This window comes from Sinocyclocheilus rhinocerous, unplaced genomic scaffold (assembly GCF_001515625.1).
Source record: "Sinocyclocheilus rhinocerous isolate Xijiao unplaced genomic scaffold, SAMN03320098_v1.1 scaffold757, whole genome shotgun sequence".
NCBI classification, from domain to species: Eukaryota; Metazoa; Chordata; class Actinopteri; order Cypriniformes; family Cyprinidae; genus Sinocyclocheilus; species Sinocyclocheilus rhinocerous.
Genome location: NW_015662957.1, coordinates 108,102 through 124,302, shown reverse-complemented (window position 1 = coordinate 124,302; position 16,201 = coordinate 108,102). Strand labels below are relative to the sequence as shown.

At 38.8% G+C, this 16,201-nt stretch overlaps 1 protein-coding gene across 7 annotated transcripts in view; it reads left to right on the top strand.

Moving 5' to 3' along the window:
* Positions 1-12,026, top strand: part of LOC107728611 (death-inducer obliterator 1-like) — a 24,247-nt gene extending 12,221 nt beyond the window's left edge. For 2 of the 7 annotated variants that reach the window (XM_016538845.1, XM_016538850.1), the window contains 12 exons: positions 751-966; positions 1,273-1,486; positions 4,083-4,659; positions 4,944-5,103; positions 5,206-5,319; positions 5,396-5,560; positions 5,825-5,981; positions 6,114-6,588; positions 6,691-6,838; positions 6,934-7,023; positions 7,141-7,336; positions 7,975-12,025. In XM_016538845.1, coding sequence (XP_016394331.1) covers positions 751-966; positions 1,273-1,486; positions 4,083-4,659; positions 4,944-5,103; positions 5,206-5,319; positions 5,396-5,560; positions 5,825-5,981; positions 6,114-6,588; positions 6,691-6,838; positions 6,934-7,023; positions 7,141-7,336; positions 7,975-11,525 — 6,063 coding nt within the window. In that variant the 3' untranslated portion in view covers positions 11,526-12,025. Of the gene's footprint in view, positions 1-747; positions 967-1,272; positions 1,487-4,082; positions 4,660-4,943; positions 5,104-5,205; positions 5,320-5,395; positions 5,561-5,824; positions 5,982-6,113; positions 6,589-6,690; positions 6,839-6,933; positions 7,024-7,140; positions 7,337-7,974 lie in introns of all 7 variants that reach the window. The other 5 variants (XM_016538848.1, XM_016538849.1, XM_016538846.1 and 2 more) reach the window with 4 other exon arrangements.
* The last annotated feature ends 4,175 nt before the right edge of the window (positions 12,027-16,201 follow it).

The window sequence follows — 16,201 nt, the reverse complement described above, 5'->3', positions numbered from 1 at the left end:
TATATATATATATATGAGACTAAGAGTAAATGCTACGAAAAGTCTGATTTCTAAATTATCTTGTCATAATATTAGCTATTTTTGGGCGTATCTCTTTACAAGAATCACTTAATTTCACCTTTTTTTTTTTTTGATTGAATTGTTAAATTTTTGGGGTACTGCAGTTGTCCTTAGCAAAATTCCCCCCAAAAATCACTATTTACAGTCATTGATTTTTCAGCAGATGACAACCTTGTGAAGTCAGAGTCTGACTATTTGAATTAGCATACTAGCATGCTACTCTTTCTAATGCTGCAGTATATATTATGTATACTGTGGACTTGTGAAATTTCTGTCTTTGCAGAATACCCAGATAAGCTACTAGAGTGACTGAAATGTGCAGTATAGAACAGAGCTTTCTGCTTTTGAATACTGTATTCCACAATGCAATGCCATGACACTTATTAGTGCCATGGATGACCTTGGAAGTAATATTAGCCACAAACTTCTTAAGACTTATTTGATCAAACCACAAAATTAAAACACTTTTTTTTTAAGTTGGATTAAAAATATTTAATAAACATTTTCAACTTGACATTTGATGATGTCATGTGACAACATGCATATTACGGTTTTAAAAATTGATAGTGCATAAATGTTACTGTTTTACTTGCTGTTTTAAAAAAAGGAAGCAATATACAGTACATAAGGTGTAGATATGTTGCTGTAATCTTGTGGCCACAGTGGTTTGACATCCCTGAGTTTCAGCAGGTATCTGCAGTTGAGGGATCTTCCCTCCCAAAGTGCATCGGCCCTGGCTGCGAGAGAGATGCGTTCCCTGACTCTGTCTACTGTGGGAACGACTGCATACTCAAACACGCCGCTGCCGCCATGAAGACCATCACTACAGATGGAAAAGACTCCAAACAGAAAGAGAGGGGCAGGCCCAAAGCACAGAAAAAGACCACAAATAAAACACCAAATAAGGTACTATTCATAGGCACCCAATGATAATCATTTATTTTATTATGGGTTTAATGGCAGTAAATTGTTTGCTGTATATTTATATAAAAATGTAGAATTAATTTTGTGTGTGTGTGTATATATGGCTAAATTACTGTTTTGTGAGGATATGCTTAAATTGGTGTTTAGGTGTAATGGCAAAAGTTGTTCAGTAGTTGCTAATTCAGGTACTCGCTATCAGGAAGACAGGTATTGTATCAGCTCTTTCTCTATAATGCTAGGACATCTAAATCTATATATGCTAACAGTGCTTTCTGTTCTTGATTATAGAGGAGGTCTGGCACACAAAGGAGGTCATCTAACCAAGGGGATGAGGAGGAGTCAGAGTCTGGGACTGAGGAAGATGATGACAATGATGAAGACAAGCATACAGAGGAGCATCCACCGCCACCAGCCATGTCTTCCTGGTCCAGTGACCATAATTACATTGCAGTAACGCCTGAAAAGACTTCACCCATATCAGCATCTGTTTTAAACAAAACGTGTATGTATCTCTCTGAGGGTTTTCCACATTTTATTGACCTGTCTCTACCAATGATGAACTGTCAAGAACAGCAGATTGAAATTGTTGCAGTCTAGAAGATTCACCGATTTTAAAAAAGCAGCTCTTTTCTGGTGAAAATTGGATTGAAGTTTTTTTAAATTCTGTGCCTTTAAAGAGATATTAGTGCTGGAAAATGTTAGCACAGCTATAATTATGAATTTTCTAAGTTGGACACCCAGTGCTACATCTTAAAATATTTTGTCAGTGTTTTTATGCAACACTGCAAGGTGATAATATTTGGAAAGTATCTGTATCAGGCTATTCAGCTCCAGAGCAGGTAAGTTTATAAAAATAAAAAAAAGCAAAGGGGTAAGTATTTAAGATCTAAAATGCATAAAGACTATTTTACAGTCTATAACTTTAATCCAAGTAAATTTAGTTTTGCACCAAATAAGTGATATAAAAAATGTTGATCCTATGGATCTGAGCCCAAACTGTAGTGCCTTGCCATGATATGCTTTTGTAAAGCTTTCTGACCAACAAAGTATGTATGCGTGTGATTTTGAGTCTCTCAATGTATGGAATGCCATTGCCACTTATCTCCAATCCCTGCCATCACCGGGGCAAAAACTTCATCCGAAAAGATGTACTGACCTCACACCAGAACAGGTAGGTTTGGTGTCTTTTTCTCCTGCCCTCCTTCCCCGACTAAGAATAGAACATCTTTGATCATGTGGACGTTTGACTACGTTGCTGTTACACATTATTGAAAACATGTCACTTTTAACTAATTAACTAACAGCTTTTAATTTGATAGTCCTTTGACTTGCATGCACTGCATTTATAAATCCTCATTGGACAAAGTGACATTCAAAATAAAGTGAAATTGCGGATAATACTCTTCTGGCCCTGTGCTTCAATTGTGAGAGAAGTCTGTTTATTGGATGACAACATGAGATGGCACGGCCCTTGCCTGTTTTTGGTTTTTGTCAGCCATCCGCTAAATGTCTCAGCATGATTTGCGAAAAGAAGCCTACAGTCGTTGGAGGCGGCCTGAGAGAAGAACTGTGGCATGTCAGAAAGTCCCAAGAGCCCAGAGAGTGAGCAGAAGTAATGAGGGATCGAATGAAGAACAGCTGAGGACACCATATCACCCCACAGCAGACAACAACAGAATTCACACACCTCATAACTGCAGCACACAGGGAAATGTCATGCTGTATTTATACATATACACAGAATGTAGACCAAAGCTGATAATGCTTGTTTTATTTAATATTTACATATGAACAAATTACATATTGAGAGCGTAGTGTTCCTGTTGAAAGCTGAGTGCAGCTGATTTAATGCAGAGATTTTGGAGCACGAGTTTTCAGCCTTAGTAGGAATGGTTGACTGTTGCAGAGGGAAAGTTTTTAGTTTATCATATGCAAAAATGACAAAAGAAAAAGGATACCTTAAGCTTAATGTGGGGCGTTTGTTTGATACTAGAAAATTAAGAAATAGAAAATCAAAATTAATGCCAATCATTTTTGTTTTGGTCCCAGCAGCATTTTTCATGGTTTTTAGTCTTAAATGTGGCATTAGTGTACATGAGGTTGCTTAGGGTTGTTTGTGTTGTGTTGATCAAGATATGGAGAAATTTGTCTTATATGGGTAACACATGAATGGGATTACATTGATGCTCTGTGGTACACTCTATACCTGCTCTTGAAAGTGCTTTTTTAGGATGTATTTCTACAATAGAAAGTGACGTTTCATTGTTGTACAGATATTATATTCTTAAATATATCTGTATTCTTCCTTTTGAACATTGATATGTTTTCCCCCTCCCTGTAGCTGGTAAGATAATCATTTATAAAGCCCTTGTGTAATATTTCCATGAATTATTACATCAGGATATGTATGCTTTATGTACTTAATGTGCTGTGTTGTACTGTAATGTACTACTGGCATTTTAATTGGTATAAAAAAATTTGACTTTTCCCCAAAGGGCTTTAATTGAGTTAGAGGTGTATATCCTGACAAAATAATGAAAACAAGGCAGTGAATCTAAATTTGGCTCCAAGATCAAGTCTTCATTTAATAACTGAAGGGTTTTTGCTATGAACCCTTCAAGTTCCGCTTGTATACATAATTATTTTAATATTTTACTAATAGCTGCTCTGTGCTCCAGTTAGTTGATTCAATATTTACAACAAGTCACTTCTCACAGTGATTATGACTAATAAATTGCTTAAAGAATAGAATTTATATATATATATATACACACACACAAATACAGCTGACTGGTCTGTGAGTCAACTACTCTTAAATACTGACTTGAATATAATTACAAGATTTAAAAAAATAAAACTTGCAAGTTTTCTTTGTTTGAAGCAATTCTTTACTGGTACTGGTGGTCATCATGTTAAGTAACTTGAGAAAGCTATTACAGAGTCAAGGCAAGGCACTACGATTGAGCATACTATATATTTTTCTTTTTTGTGGACTGACCAAAACAAAGCTTTGAAATTGTGATTTGTAAAAAATTTTTCTTTAGGTTTGCCATTTCATTTCTGTGTGCATGAATCAATTTATACCATCTGTTTCCCAGCAGCTGCCCAAAAAGATAAAGAAAAGGAGGACAATGAAGAAGTCAAGCCAGAGAAGGAAACGGTGTCCGCTGACAAGAAACCACCTGCTTCAAATGTTGCTCCCAAAAGTGGGAAGAAGTCTCCTGGCTCCAAGGGGACAAAGGCAGCTGCTGCCACCACCTCGCCTCTTCCCAAAGGCAAAACAAGTGCAGCACCTTTGAGCAGCGGAAGAGAGTTAAGAAAACAGCCTATACCCATACAAGCCAAGCCAAAAAAGCCAGGACCTCCCATACCACCAATTCCGGTTTTATCACCTTTAGGCCCCCCGGGATCTCGCCACCATGTGTCTGGAGCTCTCCGTGTGGGCAAGAGCACCTTTACTATTCCAAAAAAGCAGCCACAGGCGGGGCAAAAGGACTCTGCAGAGCCTGGTCCGTCTCCAAACTCTAGAACCCCACCATCACCAGTGTCATCCACCCAGCACTCAGCACCTAGACCAACCCAACCCACTGCACCTGCTGCTTCTCCACAGCCACCCCCCAACAACCAGATGAGATCCAACATCAGACGATCACTGACTGATATCCTATATAAAAGGTTAGAGATGTTTCAGAGGTATAACATTTACTTTTTTAATACTTTTTTTATAGCATTTGCATTTAAATTTTTTTCATGAACCAGTAAAGTATTTGTTAATATCAAACTTTATGGTTAAAATAAACACATTCAGATTAACTGATTTTTTGGTTCTGTTTTTGAAATATTGAATCGCTTTTTTAAATATATTTTGCATTTGTTCTTCTGACAAATGCAACTGAAATGTAAAATTGTTTTTAATCGAATTGTAAAAATATGATTTTAAATTCACCTTTGTGCCACAGGGTCAGTGACAGTGATGATCTTTCCATGTCTGAGAGCGAAGTGGGAAAGTTGGCGGTCAGCATTGAGAAGGAGATGTTTAACCTTTATATGAACACTGATAACAAATACAAGAACAAGTACAGGTCCCTTATGTTCAATCTAAAGGACCCTAAAAACAAGGTTAGTCACTTTATTTGTATATTTATGGTTTATACTGAAATTTACATAGACCTTTTAGTAGTTTTGGAGAGAGTTGCATTATTTTACTTATCTGTGTGGCAGGGCCTTTTCTATCGTGTGGTTGGTGGCGAGATCAGTCCTTTCAGGCTGGTGAGATTGAGTCCAGAAGAACTTCTTTCCAAGGAGATGTCAGACTGGAGAAAAGAGATCTCTGAGGTAAAACAAGTTGGAATTTGTTTGTGTAAACTATATAACTATGCTGTGTGCCTAAATGATGTACTTATTCCTAAAGAGTCTGGATGTGAGTGGGAGATCCCAGTCAGGACAGCCCAAAAGTGGATCCAGACAGGAGGGTGCTCCCACACATGTGGACATGGAGGAAGCTCCTCCTCCTATGTCTGATGGAGATGTATGTATGCCTGCCACTTCCCAATCTTCCCACTTGGGTTCTGCTGCTGTAAGTGCTGGCTTTCTTGCTTTCTGCATCTGTCTAATCTTGCACACACCTTTGTATCTGTACTACTCTCATTTCAGTTTCTAAAGCAACTTTGCTGAATGCACTATTTGTGTTTATACCTGCCACCTTCCTTATCTGAATTTTCCCTTTCTTTTACATGGGTGCATATAAACATGTATGACTAAATGGATGAGAATAGCATTCTAAAATTATTAAAAGATTGCTTATTGATCCTTTCCTTTTACGTTTGTCCTTTTTGAGCAGGACTCCCATGAGGACACGTGGCCTACTTCTGTACCACAAGCCTCAGTCTCTACTGGGAAAGGCAGTTCAATGCCAGATATCTTCAGTAGTATGCTAAAAGACACTACAGCAGAGCACAGGGCTCATCTCTTTGACCTGAACTGCAAGATCTGTACAGGTGGGACTATATTACCACGATAAAAAGCCACATACCCTTAAGACCTACTGAAAAGTGGCTCTTACTGGTTGTATATATACCGATGATCTTTTTAATAGCTAACATTTAAATAACATGTTGCTTATTTTTCAGGCCAGAAGTTGGCAGATGATGAGCCACCATCTAAAAAAACCAAAATGTCTGTGCCTAAAAAGCCAGAGCAATATTTTAAGCCTAAATCAGAGCCAAGACCATCCAAATTCCCCGCTGATCTCCCTCAGGTTTCCTCTCTTTCTGGTCTTGAGGCGCCCATGTCTGATTCTACATCTGTGGTGGAAGATCCAAGCAGTGTATTTCCTGTGGTTCAGGCCCCAGTCCCTGCTGTTGTACCTGCAGTCTCTTCCGTTACAATAACTCGGAGGGATCCTCGTACTGCTGGTCACCGCTCATCTGTGCCTCAGATAGTTCCTGATGCTGTTGTCCCTGTTGTGCCAGCAAATATTCCTATCTCTGTTGAACCTGTGGTTGTAGAAGCAAAGGGACCTTTGCCTATGCCCCCTCCTGCCCCAGCATCTATACCCAGACCTGTGATCCCGAAACCAGCTTCTTATGGGTCCGGTACTGCCAGGTGCAGGAATATATATACCATTTTTTAAATATTAAATGTCTGTCTTTCTGCTTTGCTGCCAGTTTAATATGTGGTAATATTTGTAATTTTTTTTTTTATCAGTGTGTCAGAGCCCCCTCCTGAGGGTGAAACCGCTTTGTTCTTATCTGGACAAGAGATGATGTGGAAAGGATTCATAAACATGCACTCTGTTGCCAAGTTTGTCACAAAAGCCTACTTGGTGTCAGGATCATTTGAGCATATTAAGGAGGTTTGTTTTCAAAGTATTTACTTAAAAGGTCTTAATATTATACTGTAGGGTTCATGTTACTGTTTCATTTTAACAACAGTTTTTTTTTTTTGCAGGACTTGCCTGACACTATTCATATTGGTGGTAGAATATCACCACACACTGTATGGGATTATGTGGGAAAGTTGAAGACTTCACTTTCAAAAGTATGGAAAGAAAAACATACTTCATATTCACTAGAATTAAATTTAAAACACAAAGTTCATTTAAACTACTTCATTCATCTGAGTGCTGTTTTCTGATGCTGAGTGTTCTTTTTTCAGGAACTCAGCCTCATTCGTTTCCATCCAGCAACTGAAGAGGAGGAGGTGGCATATGTGTCTCTGTTTTCTTATTTCAGTAGCCGTAAGCGGTTTGGAGTTGTGGCAAACAGCAACAAGCGCATTAAAGACCTTTACCTCATCCCTCTGAGCTCAAAAGACCCGCTTCCTGCGAAACTTCTGCCATTTGATGGACCAGGTAAGCATATACAAGGATATTATACAATTTCTTTAAAGAATCATCTTAGTTTTTCCCCCAAACGTTTAATGGAAAGCAATTTTTGATGTTAACATCAGGTAAGCATGATTGAAGTCATGTTTGTATGTAACTCTTTATTCTGGGAATGGAAAGCTTGTTCCACAATTTACAAAAAGGAAAACAAACCAAGGCCATTTCAAATGTGCTACAATACAGTACAAGTTTGTTCAGGACAAAGTTGTTTGTGTACTACTTTTTGGCTTGTCTTGTTTTTGTTTTCAAGTTGTCATGTATTGTAAGACTTTCTAATAAAATATATCATGAATCCAAGTATAAGGGACCATTTATGCTTAAATTAACAAGCCCTTTGTGATGATCTAATTTGCCAATAAATGTGTACATCATGAGGGTAATTTGGTGGGTACATAAAAAAAGTGTGTAGTTAAGTTCTTATTAACCAGTTTGTTGTATTTTTGTATTATGTGGAACAAGCTCTTCTAATCTGTATTTCTTGCCTATTAACATCTACCTGAAATTTGTTATAGTACGTAGGTGTTATGTTATGTGGATCTGTGGATGATAATAATGGATCAATAGAGGACTTACTTGTGAAATAATGTTTCATATTTGTTTTACAGGGCTAGAACCAGCTCGTCCCAATCTCCTTCTGGGGTTGTTAATTTGCCAGAAGGACAAAAAGCGTCCTGGAGCTCCTCTAGAGAATGAGGAAAAACGATCTAAAACTCTAAGAGATGATGAGACAGGCCTTCCAAAACCATCCACTACTAGTAAATCTGAAATAAAACAGGACAAAGTTCTTCGATCTAGTCTGGATGCCATAAGCACAACTTCCCCAGGCACCCCTCCACCCCTCAGTGCCTCCGAGTCTTCAAGTTCTGTCTCAACTGTGTTTTCAATACTGTCCTCTGTGAAAGCACCTGGTGTCAGCACTAGCACAGGCAGTAATTCTCCATCCTCCAATATCTCAGCAGCATCTACGGCTTCTTCCACACCACTTCAGACTATCCTGAAAACACTTTTTGGCAAGAAGCAAGATTCTGATGTCTCGTTATCACCTTCAGATCAAAGTGCTGTCGACGTCTCTGTGCCTTCTGTGTCCCTGTTAGATCCAATTGTAAAGCAGTTTGCAATAACCAAGGGTAGAGAGGTAGAAGTACAGGATGATAGACCATATGATCCTGAGGAAGAATATAACCCAGCTGTTGGCTATAATACAGAAAATACTCATGATACAACAAAAGTAACTGCTGCAGTAAAGCAAGCAGAGGTCAACTCTGTGGTGGATGATGTAGCTTATGACCCTGAGGATGACTCTCTTTTTGATGATGTTGATCCAAGTGCTAAGAAATTAACTGAGCATCAAAAGGTGCTTGAAGAAAAACAGACAGAGGAACAGAAGCACGAGGACCCAATTCAACAAATACCAGAGACTTTGATTTCACAGCCCGTTACATCTCTGTTGGCTAACAGTCAACTGCTGCAGCTTGGTAAAAAGGTTGAAGAGTTGGTGGTGAAGAGTTCAGCTGCTCCAATTATTAACCAGAGAAGAGACCCAAGGCAGAGTAGAGACCCTAGACAGGCATCTGCATGTAGAAGACAGACGTCTGATTCCACAGAAGCAGAGGAAGAATCTCCTCTTACTACAGACAAACTATCTCCTCAACAAGGTACAGCGACAGAGACATCACTAACACAAGCATGCACAGTTTCAGACACACAAACTGCACAGTTGGACACTACCGAGGATACATCAGTAGAGGAACCTTCTGCAACCACAGATTTACCCCTATTGCAAGTCACTGCCACCTTAGATTCAGTGCAGCCTGCCATCCAGAAGCCAGAAACATCCAAGTCTGAAGAAGGGGGTGGGAGTGAAGAAGGAAGCAAGACTGAAGAGGTGCCTTTTCTTGATACAAAGAGCACAGAGGTTTCAATTCCATTACTAGGGGAAAAGATTGACCCAGAGTTAGTTGAAAGCTACATGGAAAAAGAGCTTGAAGAGGAACTCAAAACAAAGGATGAACCCATTGAATCTGAGATCAAAAGTTTTGAGGAGGTTTGGCCTAATTCTGCCAGTATTTTAAAAGCTGATAAAGTTTCATCCATTGGACAGGCTGTTTTAAAAGCTGATCAGGTTTCATCCATTGGGAAGCCTATTGAGACCACTGCAACCACATATTATAACATTTCAACAATCAGTACTTCATCTACTTCTTTACACTTAGGAGTGCCACAAGATGTCATCCAAGACAACTCATCTTATATGGATTCTCACAGTTCCCATATACAGCACATACCAACAACAAACCCTGCTAACATTCCACCTCCAATGTCTTTTCCTCCTCCTATTGGGCCTCCACCTATTCTTGGTCCACCTCCCATCCAAAGCCCACCACCAATGACTGTTCCACCACCTATGCATCTCCCTCCTCCAATGTCAGGTCCACCGCCAATACAGATTCCCCCAATTCAAGGTCCACCTCCTCCCCTTGGGGATAGTGATCATTCTCAGTATCCACCACCTGGATCATATCCGCCTTTCCAGAATCAGTGGGGGGGTAGCAGTTCTCAGTTTGATGCAGCTCCAAGAGGTCCACCACCTCCTAATTTTACACCAAGAGGACTACCTCTATTCCAGCCAATGGGTCAGAGAGGTCCCCCTCCTCAGATATTTGACAATTCCATGAATTCAATGCCCCCTCAGCATATCGGACCAAGAGGCCCACCTGCAGGGCCTCTACCACCCGGGCCACCTCCCAGCTTTGATGGACAAAGGTTTAATGGGCCTCCACCACCTTTTAACTTCTCTGCACCCAGAGGTCCACCTCTACCATTTCCTGGTCCCCCTCTAAATCACTTTGATAATAGAGCACCACCACCATCCCACTTCCCTGGTCCAAGAGGTCCACCTCCACTTCATAACATTGGGGATCATGGCCCTCCATCTAATATGTCAAGAGGGCCTGGTGATCAATTTGAAGATGGTGGAAACTCTTATCATCAGGGATTAGAGAAGCCCCAGATACCTTCACAAGGGCCTTCTTTTAGGGGACCACTGCCAAACCACTTTGATGGACGAAGGGGACCCCCTGGACCTTCAGGTGAAATGTCGGGACAGCGATTTCCACCTCCAAACCAATTCCGTGGTTCACCTCAACACAGGGGATCATTTGAGGAACCACGGGGAACTTCATCTCAAGACTTTGAAAGGCACCGGGGACCATCAGTGCAGCAGTTTGGTGGCCCGAGAGGTCCACCACCAGGACATTATGATAAGGAACCTGTTGGTCAGCCAGCACGATTTAACTACAATGATGACACCCCAGGTGATGTTCGAGATGTTAGACCTGTTCGTGGACCTCTGCTTCCAACACCTCCTGAAGGTCCCATCCCAATACAGGGCCGTATAGGTGGACACAGCCCAGACACCCACCGTGATGACCACTGGAGACGGCACTCCCCTGAAATGAGGAGGCGAAGCTGTTCCTCCAGAGATAGTTCAGAGCCACATAACCGTCCAAGTAGATTTGATGGTGGTTCACGTGACAGAGATGCCTCCTCAAGGTTGTCTGAAGAGAGACAGCGGGATTTGTCTGAAGATAGAAGAAGAGACCGAGATCGAGAAGGTGGTCATGGTGGACGATCATGGGGCTGGAACAGGGAGCACGAGTATGACCGGGGCAGAGAAAGGGATCGTGAAAGAGATCGAAGCAGGGAAAGAGATAGGGAGCGGGGCCACACCAAGGAAAGGGAGAGAGAACACAGTAGAGAGAGGGATCGCAGTAAAGGCAGAGAATCTGACCGATACAGAGATGGAGATGGAGACAAGAGGAGAGACCGGGATCGAGACAGGGACCGCGGCAGGGAGAGAGATCAAGACCGAAAAGACCATGACCGAGACAGAGCAAAGAACAAAGACAGAGAAAGAGACCGTGACAGAGATCGAGACAGCAGGGACAGGAGAAAGGAACGCTCAAGGAGTCGTGAACGAGAACGTGGAAAAGATCGTGACAGAAGAGATCGTGTCAGAGAACGTGACAAAGACAGAGGTAAGGAGAAAGACAGAGACAGACGGGACAGAAGCAGGAGCAAGGAAAAGAAAGATGACAAAAAAGAAAGATCTGACAGCTCAAGGGCAAAGTCTACAGAATTTGAAAACCCATCATGAAGGTCATTCATCTTGACTGTTGACTTTTTTTCTTTCTTTCTAAATTTGCATGGGTTTGAACGTTGCGCTTGAAGGTCTCTTTTGTACTCTTTTCTTGCCGAATATTTTATGCTTTTTACTTACAAGTCCTTGATGTTAACATCTTCAGGTGTACATCTTATGTGATGATAATTTTGTCAGCACAACATACACTCTCCCTGTACTTCTATTTTAAAGAAAAATATGGAAAACTTCACTGATAAGAATAAAACAAGACTGTAAATATGTATTTGTGTATATACAGGTACGTTTTTAACTACTTTTTTCTAAATAGAGAAGTCATGAGCCATATAGCTTTAAAATTATGTTTAAAGGAAAAAATGTCTTCAAAAGAAAGTCTTTGTATGGTAAAAGCGTAACCAGCATTTAATGAATGTGTCTAAAGGCTATTGGTAATGATTGACCTGAAGCCACTCCTTATGTTCATTACATTTGTTCAATTAAATTCTCTGTGATAATACATTCCTTTGTGTTTTCTTTTAAGTCTTTGGGGAGTTAAAAATAACATTTTAAATGTTTTATACATGACCAAGTAAACTTTCATGCAGGTTAAATTGTATGTATTAAAACTTGCTGTTTAAATTGTTCTAAAATGTAAGCATGCCAGGCAGGGCACATTTAAATTCTTTTAATTTTTTCAGTGATGGTATGGTCATTTTATTCATGGTATTTAATAACAATCAATTGCAGTACATTTAACTAGTTTAGAATTATTTGAAACACTTTGCACTTCATGTCTAATAGTTTCCTCTATCCAAAGCAATCCAAGTAAAGTAACCAATCACTAACTTTTTATTATTTTATAGTGGATGATTTACCAATACAGTTTTCTTTCCTGTTTTTTATTTATTTATTTTTTTCGTGGGACATAGGCCTATTGAATGAAGCAAATTGAAAGGGGAAAAAGTACCCAACAGGCATTGTAGGCATCACAACCATGAATCCCTGCATCACAATCACTTCCTATCTTAAATGGTAAGCTAGGCCTACCTGACATTAAAATTAGAAATTGTAATATGTTGGAATGACTGTTGCACAGATGAATGGATGGTGTATTTACTAATTTTACATTATTATTTCCCGGGTGGATCTGTGCTTGTTGGGACAGTTTAGGCTACTTACGACCTGTTGCATGCGGGACCAGGGCTGTCATCTTAAACATCTCACAAGTTTAAGGGTTGAATGCTGTTAAAAAAATCTTTGTAAGATCAGATGAACACAATGATAGGCTCATTACAGTGAACCACCAGCTGCTGCGAAATATAAGAAAATATGAGGCATAAAGTACAGTCATGCAAGTGTATGGTGGGAGTATCGTAAATTAAATTAAATTAAATGATCATGCAGTTTTAATGAATGAAGGATTGTGAAAATTAAATGAGTAATATTTACGCCAAGATGTGAAATGTGACAGGATGATTGATGAGTCGCATTACGGTGACAGCACGTAAAAACGAAGTCTGCTTTTTGGTAGTATGTCCTAAAAAATTACATACTCATTTGCTACAAACTCAAATGTAGGACATTTTCACACACATTTTTTTAACCACCACTTTACAGAAGTAGATTGCAGGTGATGTTTGAGGGAGGGACATTGACATTCTATAGAGCTTCTGATTGGACAAAAAATCTGTAGTTCAGTCGTCAAAAGTATATGTACTAAAATTGGTTTAAGTGTACGCTAGCATAATGATGGATTGAAAGATAACTTATCATTCACATTTACCTCAATTGTAGTTGCTCGGCTGATGCAGGACCTCCCTTGAGTTGGCCTACGCGATTTAAACTTATTATGGGACCACGGAACTTTTCGAGCCAGTTTGCCTGAGCTGTTCATCCGTGTGAATGTTACATATTGGTGTTTTGAATGGCTTGAATGTTGTTTTTAGTAACACAAAAGCGTTTATGAGTCACGTATTACTTTTAAGAGACTCTCTTTTGATACCGTAAATGGCTTAAAAATGGAGGACAGGAGGATATACTTATAATAGGACAGTGTCTCAAAAACCGTAGAGATCGTACCGTTAAATGGAAACTAAAAATGAATAATGCATAAAACACACATATGTGATGTATCTAAATGTAATTAAATGTAAAATCATTTAGCCAAAATTTAACAACAAATTATAATATTAATAATAATGTATAGAAAATTATTATTGATAAAGAAACAATTGCTTATCTAATTCTAATATTGTCTGATTGTTGAATGGTTACTTTATCTTTCTGAAGTAAAAAAGAAATAAAACAATTCCAGTGACTATATATAATCAATTATATAAAATCAATAAATTATTTTAATCGAGATATAAAAAAAAAAGATAGAACACTTGCATGACTTATAATAAATACTAAATATTTTATTTATTTAGTTTATGTATTTATTTTCATTCATCATATTAGATTTCATATACTTTACACTGCAAATAATGAATGATAGACCCTTCTATGTCATTGCAATAGCTCATCAGTAGGTGGTGGTAAATGCTCAGAGAGAAAATAGTGGGAAAGAATGAACAACCCCAAAAATATACAGGTCTAATGTCTTGATGCTGTATGCTTACATCATTTTATGAAAAGAAATGGATACAACTGAATTATCACTTTGAAAAGATGAATCTTTAATCTCTGATGTAATTGTAAATAAATGCAAGAATAAAATTCAGTAATTATTTAATAATGTTTGTCTTTTTGCCAATGTCCTCATATGTATTTTGATAAATAACTGTATATCCTTGTAACAGGATATTTTGGCCTGGTAGCACAAATATATGGTTTGTGATATCTATCAATCCTGCCCTTTTTAAGGTCATTCAGAATGATACCCTCAATGTCATTTCAGTGCGGTTCAGGCGTCTTATCATTCATCACAGCCAGACTGTGAAAAGAGCAAGCAAAAGGCCCATAGAATCCAGAATAACATTTTCTATTTACTGAACCTCTCCATCATTCTGTTGAGCTGTAAGCTTTTGTGGTTTGTCTCACATAGAAACCTACACACACTCAGTGTGTGATTTTTATCTGTGCACCTGTGATATTAATTGTACTAGAAACCCAGCAAAATATATCAAACACAATTGAAGTGTGCCGTGACATGGAAATAGACAGTGACATCCATTAGTTTGTAGTTTACATTTGTTCATCATCTTAAGGTTATGTGGGTTTCGTACTGGTCCTTGGGGGACACAACAGAATGTCCCCACTCTGTTCCACAGAGTGTTTGTGTATGTTTATGAAGGTGTCTGTGGGTTTTTGTTATGGTTTGTGTCAATGTATTGTTGTTGAGTATTGTACAGGCTTCTCATTAAAGATCTGTATGGCTTTGAAAAGCTTCAGGAGGTGTTACGACCACCATGCTTGACCCTAAAGATGCAGTGAAAAGAAGTTTTTGTATGAGTTCTGGGATCCTTAATGATTTTTCTGGCCTTAGTCTTGCTCCTGCACCAGTGTTGAGAATAAAGATGATATTCGGCTGCAGAAGGAAAAAAAACAGCTTAAACCAGCCTAAACTGGCTATTTTCTCACATGCAAAGTTGTGAACTAGTGAATCAAATTTAGATTAATTTAGATTATTTTTCTGAATGCAGAAATGTTTTGATTCACTTCTGTTTGTGAGTTGAAAGTTAAATTGTTGATTTGTGACATCCAGGCCTCCATAGAATAGGCACACGGCAGTATCTGCAATACAAACAATAATAATTATAATAGTAATAGCATGTTTGAATTGATCTGACACATTTACAGTTTACTGTAGTATTTTCTGTACAATATTGTCAGTTTTTTTCAGATAATTTTTTGTTTGTTGTTGGTATTTACTGTAATTGTAACCTGTACTGGATACAGTATTTTACGTTTGTCTGTTGTTTGCTGCGCTAACAGTGTTATGCACACTACTGTGGTAGCATGACAACTGGGACATGTTTTGTTGTGATTCTCCATGTTGACTGATTTGGGTATATGGAGAGAAATCAATGATATTTTCGTCAGTCTGCAGCATTGGTCTTGTGTAGTGTTTGGTGAACTATTGTATAGTTGCACTTTCTCTGTGTACTTCATTTACAGTACTCTAATCACTGAGAATTAGACTTGCTAAAAGTGTTTTAGGTTAGCAACAGCAGTGTGTAACTGGTTCAAAAAGATTAAAGTCATATGAAATGTGTGTTTCGTATGGTAACAAAATATTGTTTTTATAAAGTTGTGTATAGTTTTGACAAAAGTGTTCCATTTTGCAAATGATCTGAAGTGTTGTGCTACTTTGGTGTAGGTTTGTGTTAATTGTGTGTAGTGTTTTGACAAACCGGGCCCTGTTTTCAAAATTGTGCTTAAGCAATCGTAAAAAACTGTATTACTCATGAACACAGCAGAGATGTTGCTTATGACAGGGAGATGGGAAAGGGGGGGGGACAGAGCACTGAATGATTCATTATTCTCTTATACCTTTGTGGTTTGATTAAAGCGTCCATGATTTATCTGCACCACTCACAACATCATTGCACCATGTACAGTATCTGTGTGTGTGACAGTGTGAGTGTGTGTGTAATCTCAAGGTATATTGAATCGCATGCTAAAAATATCACAAACAAAGGCCGGCCAAGGTGTTTGCATAAATGTCTGTCGTCTCGATAAATTTTTTCTCT